Here is an 18,155-nt window from a genome sequence, read left to right on the forward strand (position 1 = left end):
TGACTTTGAGTGTATGGATCCTGTCAAATATAACAAGAAATGAATTCAGTGTTAATTAATCCTTTCCCAGACGTATCACCAGACTTTGCCGAGATGGGGATTGCTATCGGCCAGGTGATATCAGAATCACTCGGTGAAGATGGCTCAGAACATTGTGAATCAGCAGCCTTGTCAACAGAACATCAACTGATATTAGCATTCTGCTGGTTGAACATCAAGGTGATTTTGAAAACAAGTAATATCAAAAAATATGCATTACAGAAACTACTGCTATTTATTTCTTGTCTATTTTAATTCTGGGATAAACTTCCATACTTTACAAGATTGGCCTAGATTATGCACGTTTACCACCCAGGTAAAGATCAATTGCAAGTAAGCAAAAATCCTCTTTCCAATATTACTTGTATGAAAAAGTGTGACACCAATATTATCATGTATGTTATCATGTATCAGTGTGATTTTCAAATTCAATTCTCAGTTACCTCATGAGTTTTGTTCTGTTTTTTCCCCCCATTCTTTCAGGAGTGTAGTCTTCTGTTAGGTGCTTTCGCAAACTCTTTCCCATTCACCGTTGAAAATTCAAGTGGGTTGCTGACAACAGGACAGATTCAGAAAATGGCTGATATTTTTGTGAAAATTCTTACAAAATGCAGACATAGGGTAAGTTATCTTTGATGGAGAGATTTTGGTTGTGAAATTTTTCCATGAAGTCTAATAAAGTTACAAAATCCAAGATTCCTGAAGAATGAACCTCTCGCAAAGTGTATTTCCGTCATAATGATTCTTTCTTTCTGGTGAAATTCTTTCAAATTTGAAATCTTTTGTTGAAATCTGAGTATCTATTCTCATCTTGCATTGTTTTTCAAATTTCAGGGAGCAATTGAAGGCTGTCACATAGGATTTATGAAGTTATGTACACGATTGCTATCAAGCCCATTTCCAGAACTATCAAAGATACCAAAAAATATACTAGCTCAGGTAACTTTATTCTTGTCAATGTATTTCCTTGTACCAAAAATAGTTTTTCATTTAAATTGCCATGGTGATGACATCAAAATCAGAGGACTCAAAAATGTGTAGATTTCTCACACAAGAGCAGTTTTGTAGAGATGGAAATCTCTCCACCGATGGGTATTCCCTGGAAACTCTATTTTGAACTCAGCTTCAAACACAGTTTTTACATATGACTTAAGGTAGAATGTGCCAGGGAACAGATATCTGGACTCTCAAATTTCTACAATTCTTCTCTGATCTACCACTTGTGGGGCTCATTTTTAAGCTCTTGGAAAAAGAAAACTTTTCAGCGTCTTAGTTTTTCAAAAATCCGAAACTTAATTTTTTCCCATAGAGTTAACACAGAGATGTCGGCCACTTTGAATTTCAAAAATGTTTTGTAATTTGTTTACCAAGTTCCAAACTTTGCATGGTGACCCCTGATTTTTAATGTTGCTTTGGTAAGAGAAAAGTTGGTTTCACTGAGGAAAGTTTGAGCAAAAGTTGAAGTCTTTCACTTTTTAGGCACATACTACCGTACCTTAATATATACATATTATATTGACAGGTTTTCAGTTTATTAGAATCTCCAAGAGCCACATCCTCCATCACAAGAAGGAGTGCTGGATTGCCATTGTTGGTTGAAGCCATAACATCCTGTGAACCAAAGGGCAGGGAGGTGAGAAATACCTTTGTGAATATTGACATGCTAATTTTCTGGAAAAATCTATGCAGACAAGGTAATGAATCCATTCGGTGAATGTGTGAAAAGATGAGTGACCATCACAGTAGAGGAGTCATCCCATTACGAATCATACAATAACAGAATTACTGATCAGGTTATAATTTATGAAATATTGTGTAATCAAAGAACCGGTTATAATTGTATTTTCTGTGTATCTGAGATTGTATACTCATTTGATGTATTTCTGTAAACACTTGATCAAATCCTGCAGAAGCAACTGCTGAAATATTCCATGGATCATTTACTGAAGACTGTACACAAGTCACTGCCAGATGATACAACTCAAACCATGGACTTACCACAGGTGAGGTTTCCTAGCAAGACAAACCACTCTCAAAATATACAGTGGTTTGTGTTGACCCTTTGGCATCAGATGAATTACACATATTGTCTAAATTGCGGTGTTGTCAACACTGTCAGGTGCAATCATCAGCTAGGCAGTAATGCCAGTAGATCATACAGAGAAATCAACTCTGCCAAAGTTGAAACATTGTCAAAACAACTACAACCTGATAGCAAGTAATACATCCTGAACTGGTCTTGGACAGTTCTAGTGGTCTGTGTGTGGACAAGTGTGGTGGTGTTGTTTTGACTATGTCTGACCTCTGGCTAGACAATTTTTCAACTTTCGCAGGGTTGACTTCATTGTAAGTGACAGATATTACCGCTTAGCTGATAGTTACGCCTGACAGTGTTGACAACACCTCGATTTAGTCAATATGTCTAGTTCATCTAATACCAATGGCTCAACGCAAACCACTGTGACAGAACTTTACGTTCCAGCAGTGAAGATATATGTAACATTAAGACTTCTGAAGATAATAGCCGCCATCTCTTTCATTGTTTAGTTTACTTACAGTTGTCAAATGTTAGACACAGAAATGTGTGGTCTGAATTTTGTTGAATGATGGTAATGAAAAATTACCACAAAGTGTAGGTGACATGGTTATGGGTAGATTTGATATCTTAGTTATACATTGTCAACTCATTTCAGATTTATTGTCTTAACATTTGAAGTCATGGTTCGAAGTGTTGTGGTTGGATAAAGGGGAAATCAGCATAACACTGACAAGACATAGATCTGATAGTTTTATAACACCGTATTAAATCGTTTCAGGTTCATGGCTTTAATATTTTGAAATCATTGTTCAGAAGTGCTGTGCTTGGCAATGCAATGCTGCAGTACGCTTCTGAAGTTGTTATAGTAACCATACAAGGATTTTCATCGCCTTCCTGGGCCATCAGAAATGCCTGCACCCAGTTGTTTGGTGAGTACGGTACTCAAGTTCAGTGTCTTCTCTGTTGAAAGGAAGTCTCTATGTTATTCAGTTTATTTATATCATTAAGAGGCTCATGGTGCAGTAAGAGTTGGTAGAAACTTCTTTCAATGCTGAATTGGTACTTTAGAGATGTTTTGATTGTGTCGTCCCACATCCATCTGTTAATGTGTTTTGTTATTGACATTAAAGCAGTGGGTCCTCGTACTTACTGCGGTAAAACCAAAGAGAATCAGTGTTTAATACTGGATTTGCCAACATCATGTCTTGTACTGCACATGATATTGATGCATGCATTGATACAGGTATGTACATTGACTGGCATTTACAGGTACACTGGTTGCCCGCATGCTTGGACAGAAGAGAACACAGGACGAGCACTCACAGTTGAACACAATCACCGCCCAGGAGTTCTTTGTACGCTATCCCAGACTCCATTCGTTTCTGCTTTCACAGGTGCTGGAAGCATCGGAGTTCCAGCAAGACAACCAGCTGTGTCTCTATCCTGCACTGCACCCAGTCTTGACAGTCCTGTCCAAACTTGGACCAGGAATTGAACATGGTCTAACGGAATGGTGAGAAAAATTCATCTAACATTGGACTAGGAAAAGAGGGATGTCATGGGCTTGTGTACGAGGTTACATTTTCATTGCACAAAACTTGCATTCTGAAATATACCTTTCAATCTTAACAACTAAGTCTGAGCACATCTCTGTATTATATATTTCAGACCCATATTTATAATCAATATATGTTGAAAGAAGTTAAGTTATGACAAGAAGATGCAAAAACCATGATGCTATTTTTTTTCACAGTTCTCTGTCAAAGTTCATTGAACCAGTGACAAAGCTGTCCGCCAGCCCAATCTATGCAGTCAGAGTTTTAGCAGCGACAGCCTTGTTGCCATTGGTTACGCTGGAACAGCATGGCAGCTACCTGGATGCCATCTTGGACAGACTGCCAGAAAGGTATTCGGAAGTCACATCCCACAATGCACTGCATGGAATGCTATTACAAATTGACAAATTACTGCAAACCTTGCTGACAGATAACAGGTTAGTAAACTTTTAAAGAATTCACCATAAAGTAGTCATCTTAGTGTTTTTTGTTGTCAAGTCTTTTGGTGATTAAGGCACTGTACATCATAACCTATCGGTAAGTGCTGATGAAAAGGCATTTTTGAGAATTGGTTTTTGACAAATCTTTAGTGATTCACCTGTAAGTAGATGTGCTTCTGACATTCCAAAGTTGCAGAATTGTAGAGAATTGCAGAATTATGTGACCAAATGTGACATAGTAATCATAAATTCTATGCATGTATGTTTACATGCCACAATCTGTCTCATCTTTTGATACCTTTTCTAAACATTGTCACCATTGAAAATTGTGTCAGCTGAAAGAAACTAAAGAAAAACCTGCTGTCATAATTATAATATCTGCCTTTCTCTCTTGTTGTATTTACGACAAAAAAAAAGACTTAACGTTTTGGATCTGAAGATACATACCAAACTCAACAGAAATATCTGGCTTGCCTCTGCTGAGAATCCATGTGCGCTGACAAGGACCATGTATCTGAATATTGTGATGAGATGGCTTAGACATGCCACAGATTTGTCAGACATCAACAGTGGCTGTGAACTCTTGAAGAATCTGCATAAGGACATCAAGGAAGTTGTTCTAGGTGAAAACCAAGAACAGTGTTTTCCTGTGCAGGTAGCATACTTTTATTGCAAAAGAGTTTTATTACTTTGAACATTTTCCTCTATTCTGTAAAAAACTGTCTTGATTTCATTGGAAAATACAACGTGAAGAATTAAGCAATCAAATATTCTCACAATGTATATTAAGATTATTTTCCTTTTCCATAGATGAACTATAGTGAAATTTGTAGGCTAAACCTGACCTGTGTGTTACCCCAAGACAACTCATTGATCTCATCAATATTGATTCATAAAAATGACATAATATAAAAAAAATTGTAGTTTACAACTCTATGCAACACACATTGACAATTGTCACATTCAATCGCATTTTCAGATCGGTGATGCAGTTCTAAAGAGGGCAAAGGTCAAATCCATCTTTGAATTGACTGTGAAAGATGAAGACCGGAGAAAATTTCTTGTAGAATGTTTTGGTTCAGAAGACGGTGACATAAGGTTATCAGCATTGCAATATGTCATGGAAAATTTTAGATCCAAAAATGAACATATCTTTACAGCAGACTTTTTGATCCCGCTAGTCATTGGAAGGATAGCCTCTGAGAATGAACATTCATGTTTGAAAACTGAATTAGAACTTTTTGTGGAAATCTCTGAGGAGGCTGACCTGTCTGCATCTGCACTGAGCATGCTCAGTTATCAGACATCTTGGTATCGCTGGCCAATGGAGATAAGGGTACAACACTATCAGCTTTAGCACTACCTGTCCTTGCTATCACTGTCAAACATCAAATGCACAGTGACAGTTACAGGTATGTAGTAGATATATCAACCATTTCATGTGTTTGTGATCTTTTGTGAAAGTCAATGAAAGATAGGGTCTGTTGTTTGGGATAGTATATTGTTTATCTTCATGACTCATTGATAATGTTGAGTATGTATTTCCTTTGAGGGAACTCACCAGAAGACAACTTTACCCCTGTAGGTGATATCATTGGGTTAATAATTGTCATGTCCTGGAGTGACCTTGACATTTTTAGGCAATTTGTCATGCCCTTCTGATATCATGCCCATTGAAACTACACAAAGGTCCTCATCATTACTTTAACATACTTAATAGAGTGACTTTTATGGTAACTTTTTACAAATGTTTATCGTGGAATGATATTTTGATTTTAGATTTTGGCATTGTCAGGTTCAGTGTACCATTGATGCAATCATTACCGATATGATGTTGATCATGGTGTACTTCCAGTCCACAGTGTCAACAGACAAGAAGTGGATGAAAAACAAGATTGTTAATGTACTTTCACTTTGTCACAATTTTATTCTCTTTAAGTTGCTTTAGTTTTGTGATGATGTCCGATTTTTGTGTTTATAGCATGAAATGTGAATGCTGCAATTTTTACCATGACTATGGTCTTTTAGATAAATGAACACTTTGTTTTATTTATTTATTCTGATATACCAATGGGCCAGAGGCCTATTTACAGGCACGGTAAAAATCAGCACAAAATGATAAAACCAAACAAAGTGCAAAGGACAAAGTAAAATACAATATACTGATAGTTGTCAATGTATAATCACAGTTTTCTCATTATCAGTACAATTCACTGATTGTCCGTTATCAATTTATATCAGTGTCTTTTGTCTTTTTCATCTATTTAGGAAGATTTTAGATGACTTGGTAATATTGATTGAAAAGTATAGTAAACCAACAATAGTAGAAGACCTCAGATTGGCGGTGGCCAGAGTGTTACAGATCACAGGTCCTCAGTTGATATGTGCAATATCTGATAGTAAGAAGGAGGAGCTGGTACCATATGTTACAAGGTATGTATATGTCCAAAACGTGGATACAAAATGTAATATCACTCATGTTTGATGAGTATTTTATTACCAGTGAATGCAGTATATTAAAAACATGCAAATGTGTTCTGATTTATTTGAAATTTCAACATCAAAGTTAACCAAAAACGTGTAATAATTTTAATTAGGGTTTGGAAACATTTGAATGCCAAAAAAATGCATATAAAACAACACAATTTTTAGTTTCATAACTTTGCATTTTCTGGAATGTCAATATCAACAACTTCAGATATGACTCTATTGATGTTGCCTTCAACAGACATTATTGTCATTCTAGAAAAGGTCTTCCCAAGTTGCGTTACTCCTATAACTGTATTATAGTACCACTAATTGGCCACCGTAAATCCATTGATCTCTGACCACTATCTTTTGATTCTGTGGCAACTTATTTCCAATATCTCAGGATATTCATAAGCAGTGTACAGCTGTTACAAGATGAAGTTCAAGAGGTCCGAGTTGAAACAGCGAAGTTCGCCATGCTGCCACGTCCAGCTGACTTTGTAGAGTATCCAAGTCTACACTGTAATGCAGGGCTGCAGGTAATTTCATGCGGATTATCACAAATCTTTGCTCTAAACCCTTCCATTGCTCATCTGTTGCATGTTTCTGCTGAAATGAGCAAAGATTACAGATTGCAAGCTAAGTGACTAATTTAATTGAGGTAAATGGAGCTGCTGTACATAGTTGATGCTGATACTTAAGGATATTACGGCATTGGTTTTCCAAGACAATCAACATCAAGTGCCCTTGACCAAAGTAGTTTTATCTTTTTTGCTTGTTGACTGTCACAGAGTATCATAAGCAAGTGCACGTTTCTTCTATGCATTTATGTCTGATCATGTCATCAAAAAACAACAGCATTTAATTTTAAAAGGTAAACGGTCAAACTGTAATAAATTGGTTTGTTGGTTGCAAAAAAATATTCAAAACACAAAAATGTTGAAATCATGAAAAAGGAGAACTTTCGCGTTTCCTGTGAGACATGTCAGCTTTCTGTGTCAACTAATGTCATGTAACTGTTGGGAGGCTCCGAAGTCTATTCATGTTTTATCTGAGGGAATTTGTTTCTGTTTCAGCTTTTATTCATGGTTTTCTTTGAAAGTTTCACATGGTCAGAAGTTTTCCTTGACTTCATGTTGTCTTACCTGATTGGAGACAACTCGGCAGACAAAGTTATTGAAGAGCACATAGGGACAAGGTAAACTGGTTTTTTGTTGTGTGGTTTTACAGGTAAGTTGTATCATAGACCCTCGAATCTCGAGGGTCTATGGTTGTATGCTATGTGACCAAGTGTCAACATTCCATTGTGCTCAAAAAACAGAAACTGTAGCACATTGACATAAATGCATAGCTACAAGAAAAAATCTGTGACCATGATGGTAGACATATTCAACAATTGTTTTGTGTCATGTACAAGCCACTCTGCAGGAATTTCTAAAGTTAGGTGCTGAATTTGTGATAAAATGGTTCAATTAGTCAGATTCTTCGAAATGAGAAGTAATAAAGAACAAGAATATTACCCTTCAGAGGTTAATATCTACATACCATAATAACTCATAGAGTGTATAGAGTGTATAAAGTGTAGTGTCATTTTTAAGATATGACAACTGTGTAATTTTTTCAGTTTGTTTACTGCTTTGTTTTTGTGCGTTATTTTGATTTTTGTTTACAGTTCAGTACACTTATTTGAACAAGAGGATGCTAACATCTATGCTGAACATGTAATCACAGTTCAGCTTGCCAATCATCATTTACAGGTGAGATAAATCATAGAGATCAAAGATTTTCATTAAAATTCAAAAAAGAACACACAGATCTCTCTTCTCTCCGATGTCATGAAGACAAAGCTTAGCATCAGTGGAGATCGCTTCATGTATGCACAAGTTTAAGCTAAATAATGTCACAGTACGATAAATACTTGACCGAGGATGTTTCCAGATAATTTACAAAAAAAACAAGCTCAACATTCCATTTATTTCACTATATATGTTACAGAGACTGGTTTCCAATGGCATTGGAGGAATATACTTCAGGAAATTTACTCCATCCAGGCTTCAAAGGGCAACACATATGCTTAAAGTAACTGTGAATGCCATAGAAAGTAATTCAAATAAAGGTAATATTATTCAAACTTACTGTTGATCATTACAGGCTGTCTAATATCAACTACAGTGGTGGCAGCTACCATTTATTAAATATCATTCTGCACATCTTAATATGTTGATAATATGGAAAACTTTTTTATCAATTTTGCCATCTTTAAAATGAAAATGTTGTCAGGTTACTTTTGAATAAAATTGACAAATAAGACATAGAGAAAATAGCATGAGTCAAGCAATTTAACTGTGTTAAGCAATATTTGATAGAGATGAAATACAGCATTACTGTCAATTTTACTGAATGTAGGACATGGTCTATGGGGCGTACTTGGTGTTGGCAAACCATTCCTTGCAGTCTACAGAGTCATCGTGTACTCAGATCTTCTACTGAGCGTGCTCAGAGAGTTTGATGACTGGGATCAAAGGGTCACTGATGCTGCCAAAGAACTCATTTCCACCCTAAGGAAATTCCATAAAGTAAGTTGGTTCAGATTGTTGTTGTGTGTAAGAGTGATGAGATACAGCATTACAATTGTATGATGAGCTCTTTCTGTTGATTTTAAAGATATTCCTTTGTGTACACAAAGTATCCAGTGCAGCTAAATTATATGCAACCAAATTTTTGAGTCTGTCAGTCCTTTTATGTAAATGACGTCAAAGCCTTGCCAAAGAGAGCCCCTGTACATATTTAAATTTTTGTATCCTCTTTCTTTCAGATTCCATCTGTCCATCCTCTTCTAAAGGACCACTATCTATATTCATCTGTAGAGATCCTTCAGAAAGCAACGTGAAAAGAACTCAATGTGGCAGACTGCTCATGCAGATCCAGAGGAAATTCCTTAAAATTCTCTCTCCATCTTAGTTCATCAAATACTCTCACCAAATTGTCAAATGATCAGCTTTCTCTTAGAGAAACAAAGTTTCACAGAAGCAGTGTGTCCTTTCTCAGAACTCTTTTAGTCAACTGAGGAATATCTGGAAATGTCTTTGCATCATCTCTGTACTAGCACATGGAATAAAAGACGGTTCCCTGAGTCCGGATTTCTCAAGTCAATGGCACATCAGTTTGCTCAGAGGAAACCGTACTGTGCTGACACAGATTGAATATTTTTAAAAGGACAATGTAACAGTGATCTATTTTATGTGATATTAACTTAAAATGTGAATCTATAAACTATAGGCTACCTTTCATTTAAATATGTTTTAGTGTACCTTGACTTAATTATAAGTCCACCTTTTTGATTTGAGATCAGGTTCACTGACCTCAAAAAATGAATTTTCATAAATCATGAGCCCATGGTATGTGACAGAATAGAATAAATGTAGGAAAGGTCATTACCTATTCTAGTAATTTAAGTAAGCAATGTGCCCAACATTGCCTGTTCTTGTTGTCAGTCTTCTGCAAATCAAATTTACATCAGGGTTAAGTTTTTTAATGTCAAGCATCACAAAAATGTTCATGGTCAAATTTATGTATGATATCTTTCAATTCTTTATATTTCATTTGAAAAGTTGAATAAATTAAGTTCAAGGTGAATAATACATGTATTACATGATTAATCTTTCTCTATTTCCTGCCCAAAAAAGTGATATTAATTCTTTCTGGCTCAACTGCACTTGTGGGAAATTTATGCAAGGACTAATATTGACTTTGTTTATAATAATGCCATTTTATTGATCATATTTAATATCACTTTTACTTATCATGATAAACAAAGTTTACAGTATTTTAGAAAATCTCGTACCCCATTTTTGTAAGCATGGAAAATCGACAAGCAAACGGCAATTTTTGAAAAAAATACCACCGATATTATACGTCATAACCCGGTGGGGGCGCTGTCGGGGTCAAAGTTTAAAAAGCCGGCCGGCAAGCCAAGCAATCCACATGTTCACTTGATCACTTCAAATATAACTACTGTGAATCGTTACTGGGTATTTAATGTATTTGTACCATCATATGTTTTAAGAGCCTACATGCTTAAAGTTATAACGCACATATATCAACAAAACTCAGAACTTACGACATATGATATCCTGAATATCACAGTCCCTCTATCCAGGGACTGAGTGAATATGCATCCAAGCTAATCGATTTGTACATGATGAATACAAGAGAGTGTGAGTGAGCGGGGCCGGACCCGGCCATGACTACGGAATGTATATTGTCAGCGCACGAAATTATTGACTTCGCAAAAATGTTGGCAGCTTCAGTTTTTGGGGCCATAAGCAATACCATGTCAATATTCTATAGTAACGAGTCATTCGACCTTGGGTGAACTGAATTGCGTGAATCACGTCACGTCACGCTTGGCCCACACACGTCACCGTCACGGAAGATGACAACAAACATGGCTGCTGTATTCAGACAACAGCGAGGCTTGTTTTGTACAATACAGCTTGTTTTTTCGACCTTTTAAATATGCTGATAAAATATCATTTTTAACGCTTTTGTCATATTAAGAATTCAAGTTTACAGAACGTTTCGGTGGAATTACTTTCGATCTTTAGGATTGGACAAGTGTAGACTCCACTGAGCATAACAACGGTAGCGTGGCCGAGCGGTCTAAGGCGCTGGTTTTAGGCACCAGTCATTTCGATGGCGTGGGTTCGAATCCCACCGCTGCCAATAATTTTTTTCTATCCCAGTGCCCTAACAATCTCTGCAACATTTTCAGTGTCTCGCCATACAATTCAATTAATACGAATACGATTTTTCAATTATTTGAAAAGCTCAAATTATACGTAATTTGTCAGCAATACGAGTGTATGAACAGCGGACAAATGTATACCATATTCATATCTCTGGATCCAATCCATTGGCTACACGTACAAGAGACTGGCTTTCAGTCGAGCCCCAAACTCATTGTGGGAAGTTAACACTTTGTAATACTATATAAACAGTAAGTTTTGGCATCTATAACACATTTCGAAGTCACCGTCTCTCTGCATATTAGCCTAAAGTATAAATACACACCATACAGGTCTAGTTGAAAGCTATTTATCGTAAGTTTTGCTTCATTTATTATTCATTCAGTAATGTTAAGCGCAATAAAATGTGTGAATTTGCATGGTCACATAAAATCTCCGATTTTCATCTCTGTTTACAGTGTAACGGAAATCAGCAAAATCAAGTTTGTTCAATTAATTGACACGCCCTCTGTCTTGACAGAAGCCCCAACAGTGTTTACTGTAACAGCGGTTAGCAATTAAAGATCGGGTTGATGATAGTGATCTGTAATAAGATACTCTAGTTTATGGCTTATCAAACATCAATCATGTGTGGTGAGTTGTAGAGCGTGAATTAACTCCAAGAGATGATGGGATTAACTTGCAGCGGGCAAAGACAGGGACGCATTTTGCACTGGCATAGGACTAAGATATTCTCTACCAAACCGAAGCAGCTTAGGCTTACCAATATTACATGTAGCATTTTCTTCTTCTCGCTTTTAGACACAAAGTATGAAATCCCATGAGGGACGCACTCGTAGAACAAAAATAAATAATGTCTCGAGATACTCGAGTTCGTTTTCTGTAATCTATTCGATGTTTGTCTCGGGATCTCGAGATAAAAAAATTCGGTAACAGAAAACGAACTTGATGATCTCAAGACTTGTTTTTTCATTTTTGTTCTACGAGTACGTTCCCTATGGACTTTCATACTAAATAGATTTTAGAGCCTGTAACGTACACAGTACGATACTTGACTTCCAGCGCGGTAGTTACATATGTAACAGTTTCCAAGTTACGGAAGCGTGTATGCAAGAGTCCCTAGAGGACAACCAGGGACAGTGCCTTGGGGAATTCGGTACAGGTGTGTTCCAGCATAAAACTTTAAACCGGAGAGTTCGAGCTACAAAGCACGCACTCATTCTCGCGAGCCAGAGCATAATTTCCGCTCCGCTGACCTATGCAAAAATCAACCAAAAATCAATCAAAAATCAAACCTCTTAACGGAGCTGTTGCCGTAAAAGAGGCGCGTGGTTTACGACGATGCACGCAGTCTACAATTTTCCGTTTTCGCGACTCAGAATTCTAAACTTTTGGCCGAACTCTACATTTTCTACTAAACAAAAGCTGTGTCTGAGTGAAAAACACGGTAAGAGTCGTACTGTGGTATACATTCGTGTTTCGGTAAACTGCTGAAGCGGGACTCAACATAATAAGCTAATAACAAATAACATAATATAATAAAATATAATAAATAATAAATAATATAATATCTTTAAGATTGTTTCGAGACACAGCTGGTGGTTAGAAAATGCGGTGCAAATGGGTATGGGTATTAGTCCTATATAGTGAAAGTAGAATCAGCAGTCTGGCAGATTTGGTAAAATGAAGCTTTGTTCGAGTTTGGTGGTCATACCAATCGCAGCTGAGGGTCCGGAGAAAACTTTATCTCTGTGCTGTAAATTCTCTGCTGACCAACTGTTTACAGGAGAAATGCTTAGTTAAATATTAGTCGTGTGCCTCATTTACGTTCTATGCCATCAAGAACTCAGTCTGAAAGACTGGGGAAACCCTTCAGATACCAGTATTGTCTCCTTCAACACAATTACATGTTATGTGAAGTCAATTGACTGTAACTTTAGATCACAGTCCCCCATGTGATTGGACACTAGTATTGTTTGTCCATCAATAGACAATGCTTTCTTGGTCTACTTCATATTGCATGTCGAAATACCCAAGTATTTGGCTTGTAAATAATGTGTACACGTGTGCGACGATGACATCCATTTTTATTGTTGACAATCGAATTCAGGTCCGGACCTGAATTAAACGCTACGATGACAATGCACATAACTCATATGCTGCCTGCACTGATAAGCCAGTGCAATACTGAGAATTTCAGTAAAGGTTTAGTACGCATTTTTATTCCCGAGATATGCCCAAAGACGGAATTTGTTCATGAAAGAATCACTTATTTTAAAACAATCGATCTTGGAAAGACTTTAGAGTGAATTTGCCACCGTTATTGACAATTTTTATTGACTTGTTGAATTGCCAACTTTGCAGGCAAGTTTTAAAAAGTTGTTTGTGCATGAATGTTTTCATGCCAATTTTAAACTAAAAATACACCAAAAGGCTCGCTCGATTTGACATCATCACAAATGTAAGTTTCTTGTGTACACCATCTTGCCTTTTTTTGTGGCAGGACGTATTATCGGTACTTGTCCATGGGGTTGAAATGGCAATGAATTTGTTGCCGGTATCACCTCGATGCTGGGAAAACGGAAACGCTTCCGTATAGATAACCAATAACCGATAAAATACCCGATCCCAGCTGTCGAAAAACGTCATGACATGTCATTGCTTCCACCTGTGAGGGTGTAAATCGAAATATTCCGTTATTACTGTAGCATCATTTTTGGCTCAATTATCCAATTTTTGATGCACTTTCACGAGTTCATGGGCCCTGAAGGCTTCAATCTAAAATTGTCTGTTAAGATATTTTGATAAAAGAGGCCATAGGTTATAATGGTGTTCAGACAACATATTTTTGCTTTCTTTCGTGGTTCATTTAAAATCTGACAGTCATCTATTCACTACCGAGATTTTGTGACGTAATGACACGATAGGATATTTTAAGTATATTCAAGCTTTATTTTGAGATTCCCATCGTATAGTTTTTAATCTAGAAAATGTTCTTTTCCGACAAACCAAAGCAAAACATCACACGGAAAATTACCCCCTCATTCAATAAAACTCCACTGGATTCACGAAATTAAAGGTATTCTAGCCGTTTTGACGTATATACAGCGGACTACACCACACTGCATCGCTAATAATATGTTCCCCTCCCAGACATAGGGTTTTTAAGTCTGAGAAATAGCACGGTCGAGCGCACGATGAAAAAATCCAAACGACTCGACTTTTGGAATATTTTACGTGCAGTTCGTATACGGGATTTGATATCAGAACTAATTGCAGCGAGAGACGGGAACGATGCTCAGACAACGGGTACACAACATAGATTGATGGGAGAATGCGATATAGCAGCAAACAATGAAATACGTACGTGTACACTATTGCATTTTGAAATCATGATTTAATGATTTATCTATCATTTGATACGAACATTAGGGTTATTGATCGTTTGACTCGTCTTGACTGTATACGTTGACGATATCCACTGACGACATCCACTGGATCGCTTTTGTGTAGTGGCCCATGCAGGGCGTGATACCATTGCATTTTGAAATCATGATTTCTTAATCATTTGATTTCAAAATAAGGGATTATTTTCCGGCGTATCACAAATCACCGTGATATGATAATACACGTATCTTATTTAACCCGAACTGGTTCGGACAGCGCTTTGTTAGCGGACACCAGGTGAAAACGTATATAATATGAGACGAGGAAACATCAATGGAAGCTGTTCGGGCGCGGTCTTTAAACCAGCACACTTTATGTTGTAAATACAGAGGCAGGTCATCAGCTGTAAATGGCGTCAGCCTTTATGACTGCGGTATTTCACATCTCTGTATGCAAATATGCGCTGCAGTAATTATGATTTGCATACGTTATATGAAAAGGATTCATGATGCGGACGTAGCGTAATTAGTGGATGAAAAGACCACAATCCACACCATGGAACATGGCACCTGAATTAGAGAAGGCTTACGAACAATACGCCGACAAAGAGACAACAAGAGCAATGGCTGCCAGATGCGAGCTGTTGTGCGCCAAGAATGCTGCTTTATATTTAGCATGTCACTGCAGCTATTTTGATTCCCGTAATTTGCAGGTATCGGTTTGCGACATGTAGCATTATAGCCAAGAATATTTTCAGGGATATACGACAAAATGCATGATTTAATAAAATAAAAAAGGGCAACAATTTGCATATTTGAAATCATTGACGATTGCTGTTCCAAAAGTCGAGTCGTTTGGGTCTGTTTATTGTGCACTCGACCCTGTTTAATCATAGACTCTACCTGATCCTAGGGAAAAAGATAGTAGTTCACTGACTTAAAGCTACAGTACAAACAATTTCGTAGATCACATGTTTCTAACGAGATGGAAACAGCAGAATACCTATGCGGCGCTTCATCCTGTTGATCTTATATTAGCTGATATAATATGATGTTCGTAGAAGGACCTCTTTCAGGTAGAAAGACGAGATAACCCGTGTTATCGATTTATGAGTCATGCCTCAAGTCTCTGTCATATTGTGCACGTACCACTGCAGGTATGGATTGGTATATGTATACAACATCTCACCAATGTCCTCTCGCATTGAAGAGGATGGAGACTGTTCTTTTAGTCCTATGAATCAACATTAAGGATGATAAAACCAAGGCAGTAGAACGAAGTTACCCTCTTCCCGGTCGGTTTAGTAAGAAGAACACGCATTCCTGTGTTATTCTGCTGACATCGACCGTCTGTGAGAATTTTGCTCCTATTGTCAAGGTTATGAATCTAAAACAAACAAACAAACAAACAAACACACATACTTACATAAATGACATATTTTCATGCATTTATTTTTTTACTTGTGTATGATCACATGTAACGTTGCCGATCATAAACAAAAAGATAAAAGAGCACGGTAGACATAGGGCTTCCACCAACCTAGTTCTGCGTGGCTGAATGGGCTTTGTGTCAGTTACCGGACACGTCTCGAACCTGCGTAACCGGTAACACAGACCCCAGCCAGCATGCCACAAACCGTATATCAATAAATTTCATGTTCACCAAAATGCCATGAAATGCCATGTCACAGGTGGAAACTTTGAGCCGCCTTAACGGCTACTTCACTTCTGACAAGTCATGAATAATTGGCAGTCGGACGACAGAAAGCAAGCTCCTACATGTTTTACAGTACAAAACACACAACCTCCGCACCCATTTGATTATTTGCATGAACTATATATAATGCAATTCAGTAACCTTATATTTCGAAAAATGAAGCTGGGTCCTTGGGCCCACGATGCAAAGTGGAGAACAAGCCAATATGGTCCACAAGGTTTGGTTCAATGAGAAAGGCATCCAGTCCGAGTTTATCCACGTACTGCCCGATGGCTACATCCAATGGGAAATTGCTGTGGCATGTCAAATCGGGGGATTCTAAATATTGCACTATGTCTCTGATGTGCCCTTGGCTGTATAAGACAGCTGGAATGCAACAATGAGGTGAATCCCGAATGTAGTACAAATGCGGTGAAACTCGTCGAACCATCATCAGGTTCTGCCTATTTATAGAAAGTGCTACTAGAATACAGTATAAAATTGCAAGTGACAACACAAATATCCTTAATTGAACACTGTTTATTGGTCGGCAGATAATTTTCTCGTAGATTAACGTCAAGATCGTGCCACCGGCAATTCCTATGACCAGTAGTTCCGTCATCTGGCGTAGCTCCCACGCAAAGCCTTGCCATTTCTCGGGGAAATAGAGTTTAACGTAGGCGAGGTTGCTCGCATTCGCTTTCACTAACTCACCCCTCTCGTAGCGATGTTCAATTTTCGTTCCTAAAATATGCATCAACACGTCAAAAAAGTCCCAGTGAATGACAGCATCATCTTGAAGGATTAGGGTGTATTTTGCGCCAAACTTCGACATTTCACGGAGGCAAAACGCGTAATCGTTCTTCTCTTGGTCGTGTCGGTTTGACGTCCACGGCTTCTTGTTGTCGGAGCTCTTTTTGTGAATGGTTCGAACATAATTTGATAAAAACATGATTGTTTCGTCGTTGGTGTCGGGGTCACTTTGTGGATTGCAAATAAACACCGTGATACGTGTCCTGAGGTCGTCTCCCATCCTCTCAAGGACCTGTAACAGCCTCGCCGTAACTTCAAGCACGTATTTTGGCTGAAAATGACTGTATTGGCTGTTAAACACTTCTCTTTTCACACTTATTATTCCAACTGCAATATCCGGTACTCTGTTCGTGCCAAAAACATTTGACCTTCTGTTACCCGTTGTCCCTGGCCCACTAAGTCTGGTGTCAAACGTGCCCTGGTCAAATGTCCGGAAAAAGACTTCGGCATCTTTCACGGCCTGGTTTCTCTTCTGGATGAGTCCGTTTATGACATTCTGTTGCTTCCTGTCTCGGAGCTTGAAGTAAAAAGAGAACGTCTTGTTGTAGCAGACGATAGGCAGGATAAATAGGAAGGTCACTGTGTAAATGATGACGCCGTGTCGCAGCACTCTCGCGGCCATCACTGAAACGTTACGAAGCATCTCATTAAATCATGTCAGAGTGCGGGTCGGGTCGAGTCTGTCTCCTTTGTACGAACGTTTCCCACCAACCACTGCACTGTACAGTCTAGTTAGTAACCCACAAGCAATACCTATTGACAGAAAACGTCCTTTACGACCGTTCTATTTCATCCATGACAGAATGGCGGTATTACCAGCAGCACATGACGCGTTGACGATACAATTCACCCATGAGGTCACGACCAATACGAATACTGTGGGCAACGGCGGAAGTCAAACTAAGTCTGTAAATTCACGCAACACGCGTTTATTGCGAGATGTCGAAAAATACCATAAATATTAAACTGT

The 18,155-nt window shown here is 37.9% G+C and overlaps 3 protein-coding genes, 1 long non-coding RNA gene and 1 other non-coding gene across 5 annotated transcripts in view; 3 read left to right on the forward strand and 2 right to left on the reverse strand.

Moving 5' to 3' along the window:
* The window catches only part of LOC139149973 (tRNA (32-2'-O)-methyltransferase regulator THADA-like), a 19,107-nt gene extending 18,157 nt beyond the window's left edge, over positions 1–950 (forward strand). The window contains exons 22-24 of the mRNA XM_070722069.1: positions 71–219; positions 523–660; positions 874–950. Coding sequence (XP_070578170.1) covers positions 71–118 — 48 coding nt within the window. The 3' untranslated portion in view covers positions 119–219; positions 523–660; positions 874–950. The remainder of the gene's footprint in view (positions 1–70; positions 220–522; positions 661–873) is intronic.
* LOC139149978 (uncharacterized) overlaps positions 1–18,155 on the reverse strand; it is a 42,865-nt gene that overhangs the window by 54 nt on the left and 24,656 nt on the right. Inside the window, exon 3 of the long non-coding RNA XR_011556177.1 lies at positions 1–20. This exon is cut by the window's left edge and continues 54 nt beyond it. This is a non-coding gene — a long non-coding RNA (uncharacterized lncRNA). The remainder of the gene's footprint in view (positions 21–18,155) is intronic.
* On the forward strand, positions 5,317–10,184 carry LOC139149977 (uncharacterized). Its single transcript, XM_070722077.1, has 8 exons — positions 5,317–5,485; positions 6,342–6,506; positions 6,946–7,081; positions 7,619–7,740; positions 8,215–8,299; positions 8,538–8,658; positions 8,949–9,118; positions 9,358–10,184. Exons 1-8 carry the CDS (start codon positions 5,466–5,468, stop codon positions 9,430–9,432), a joined length of 894 nt encoding a protein of 297 aa, XP_070578178.1. The 5' UTR covers positions 5,317–5,465; the 3' UTR covers positions 9,433–10,184.
* On the forward strand, positions 11,186–11,267 carry Trnal-uag (transfer RNA leucine (anticodon UAG)). Its single transcript has one exon. It is a non-coding gene; the product is annotated as a tRNA-Leu (tRNA).
* Positions 14,891–18,131, reverse strand: LOC139149971 (post-GPI attachment to proteins factor 4-like). The gene has a single exon (XM_070722067.1). It carries the CDS (start codon positions 17,826–17,828, stop codon positions 16,536–16,538), a length of 1,293 nt encoding a protein of 430 aa, XP_070578168.1. The 5' UTR covers positions 17,829–18,131; the 3' UTR covers positions 14,891–16,535.

This window comes from Ptychodera flava, chromosome 14 (assembly GCF_041260155.1).
Source record: "Ptychodera flava strain L36383 chromosome 14, AS_Pfla_20210202, whole genome shotgun sequence".
Taxonomy (NCBI): domain Eukaryota; kingdom Metazoa; phylum Hemichordata; class Enteropneusta; family Ptychoderidae; genus Ptychodera; species Ptychodera flava.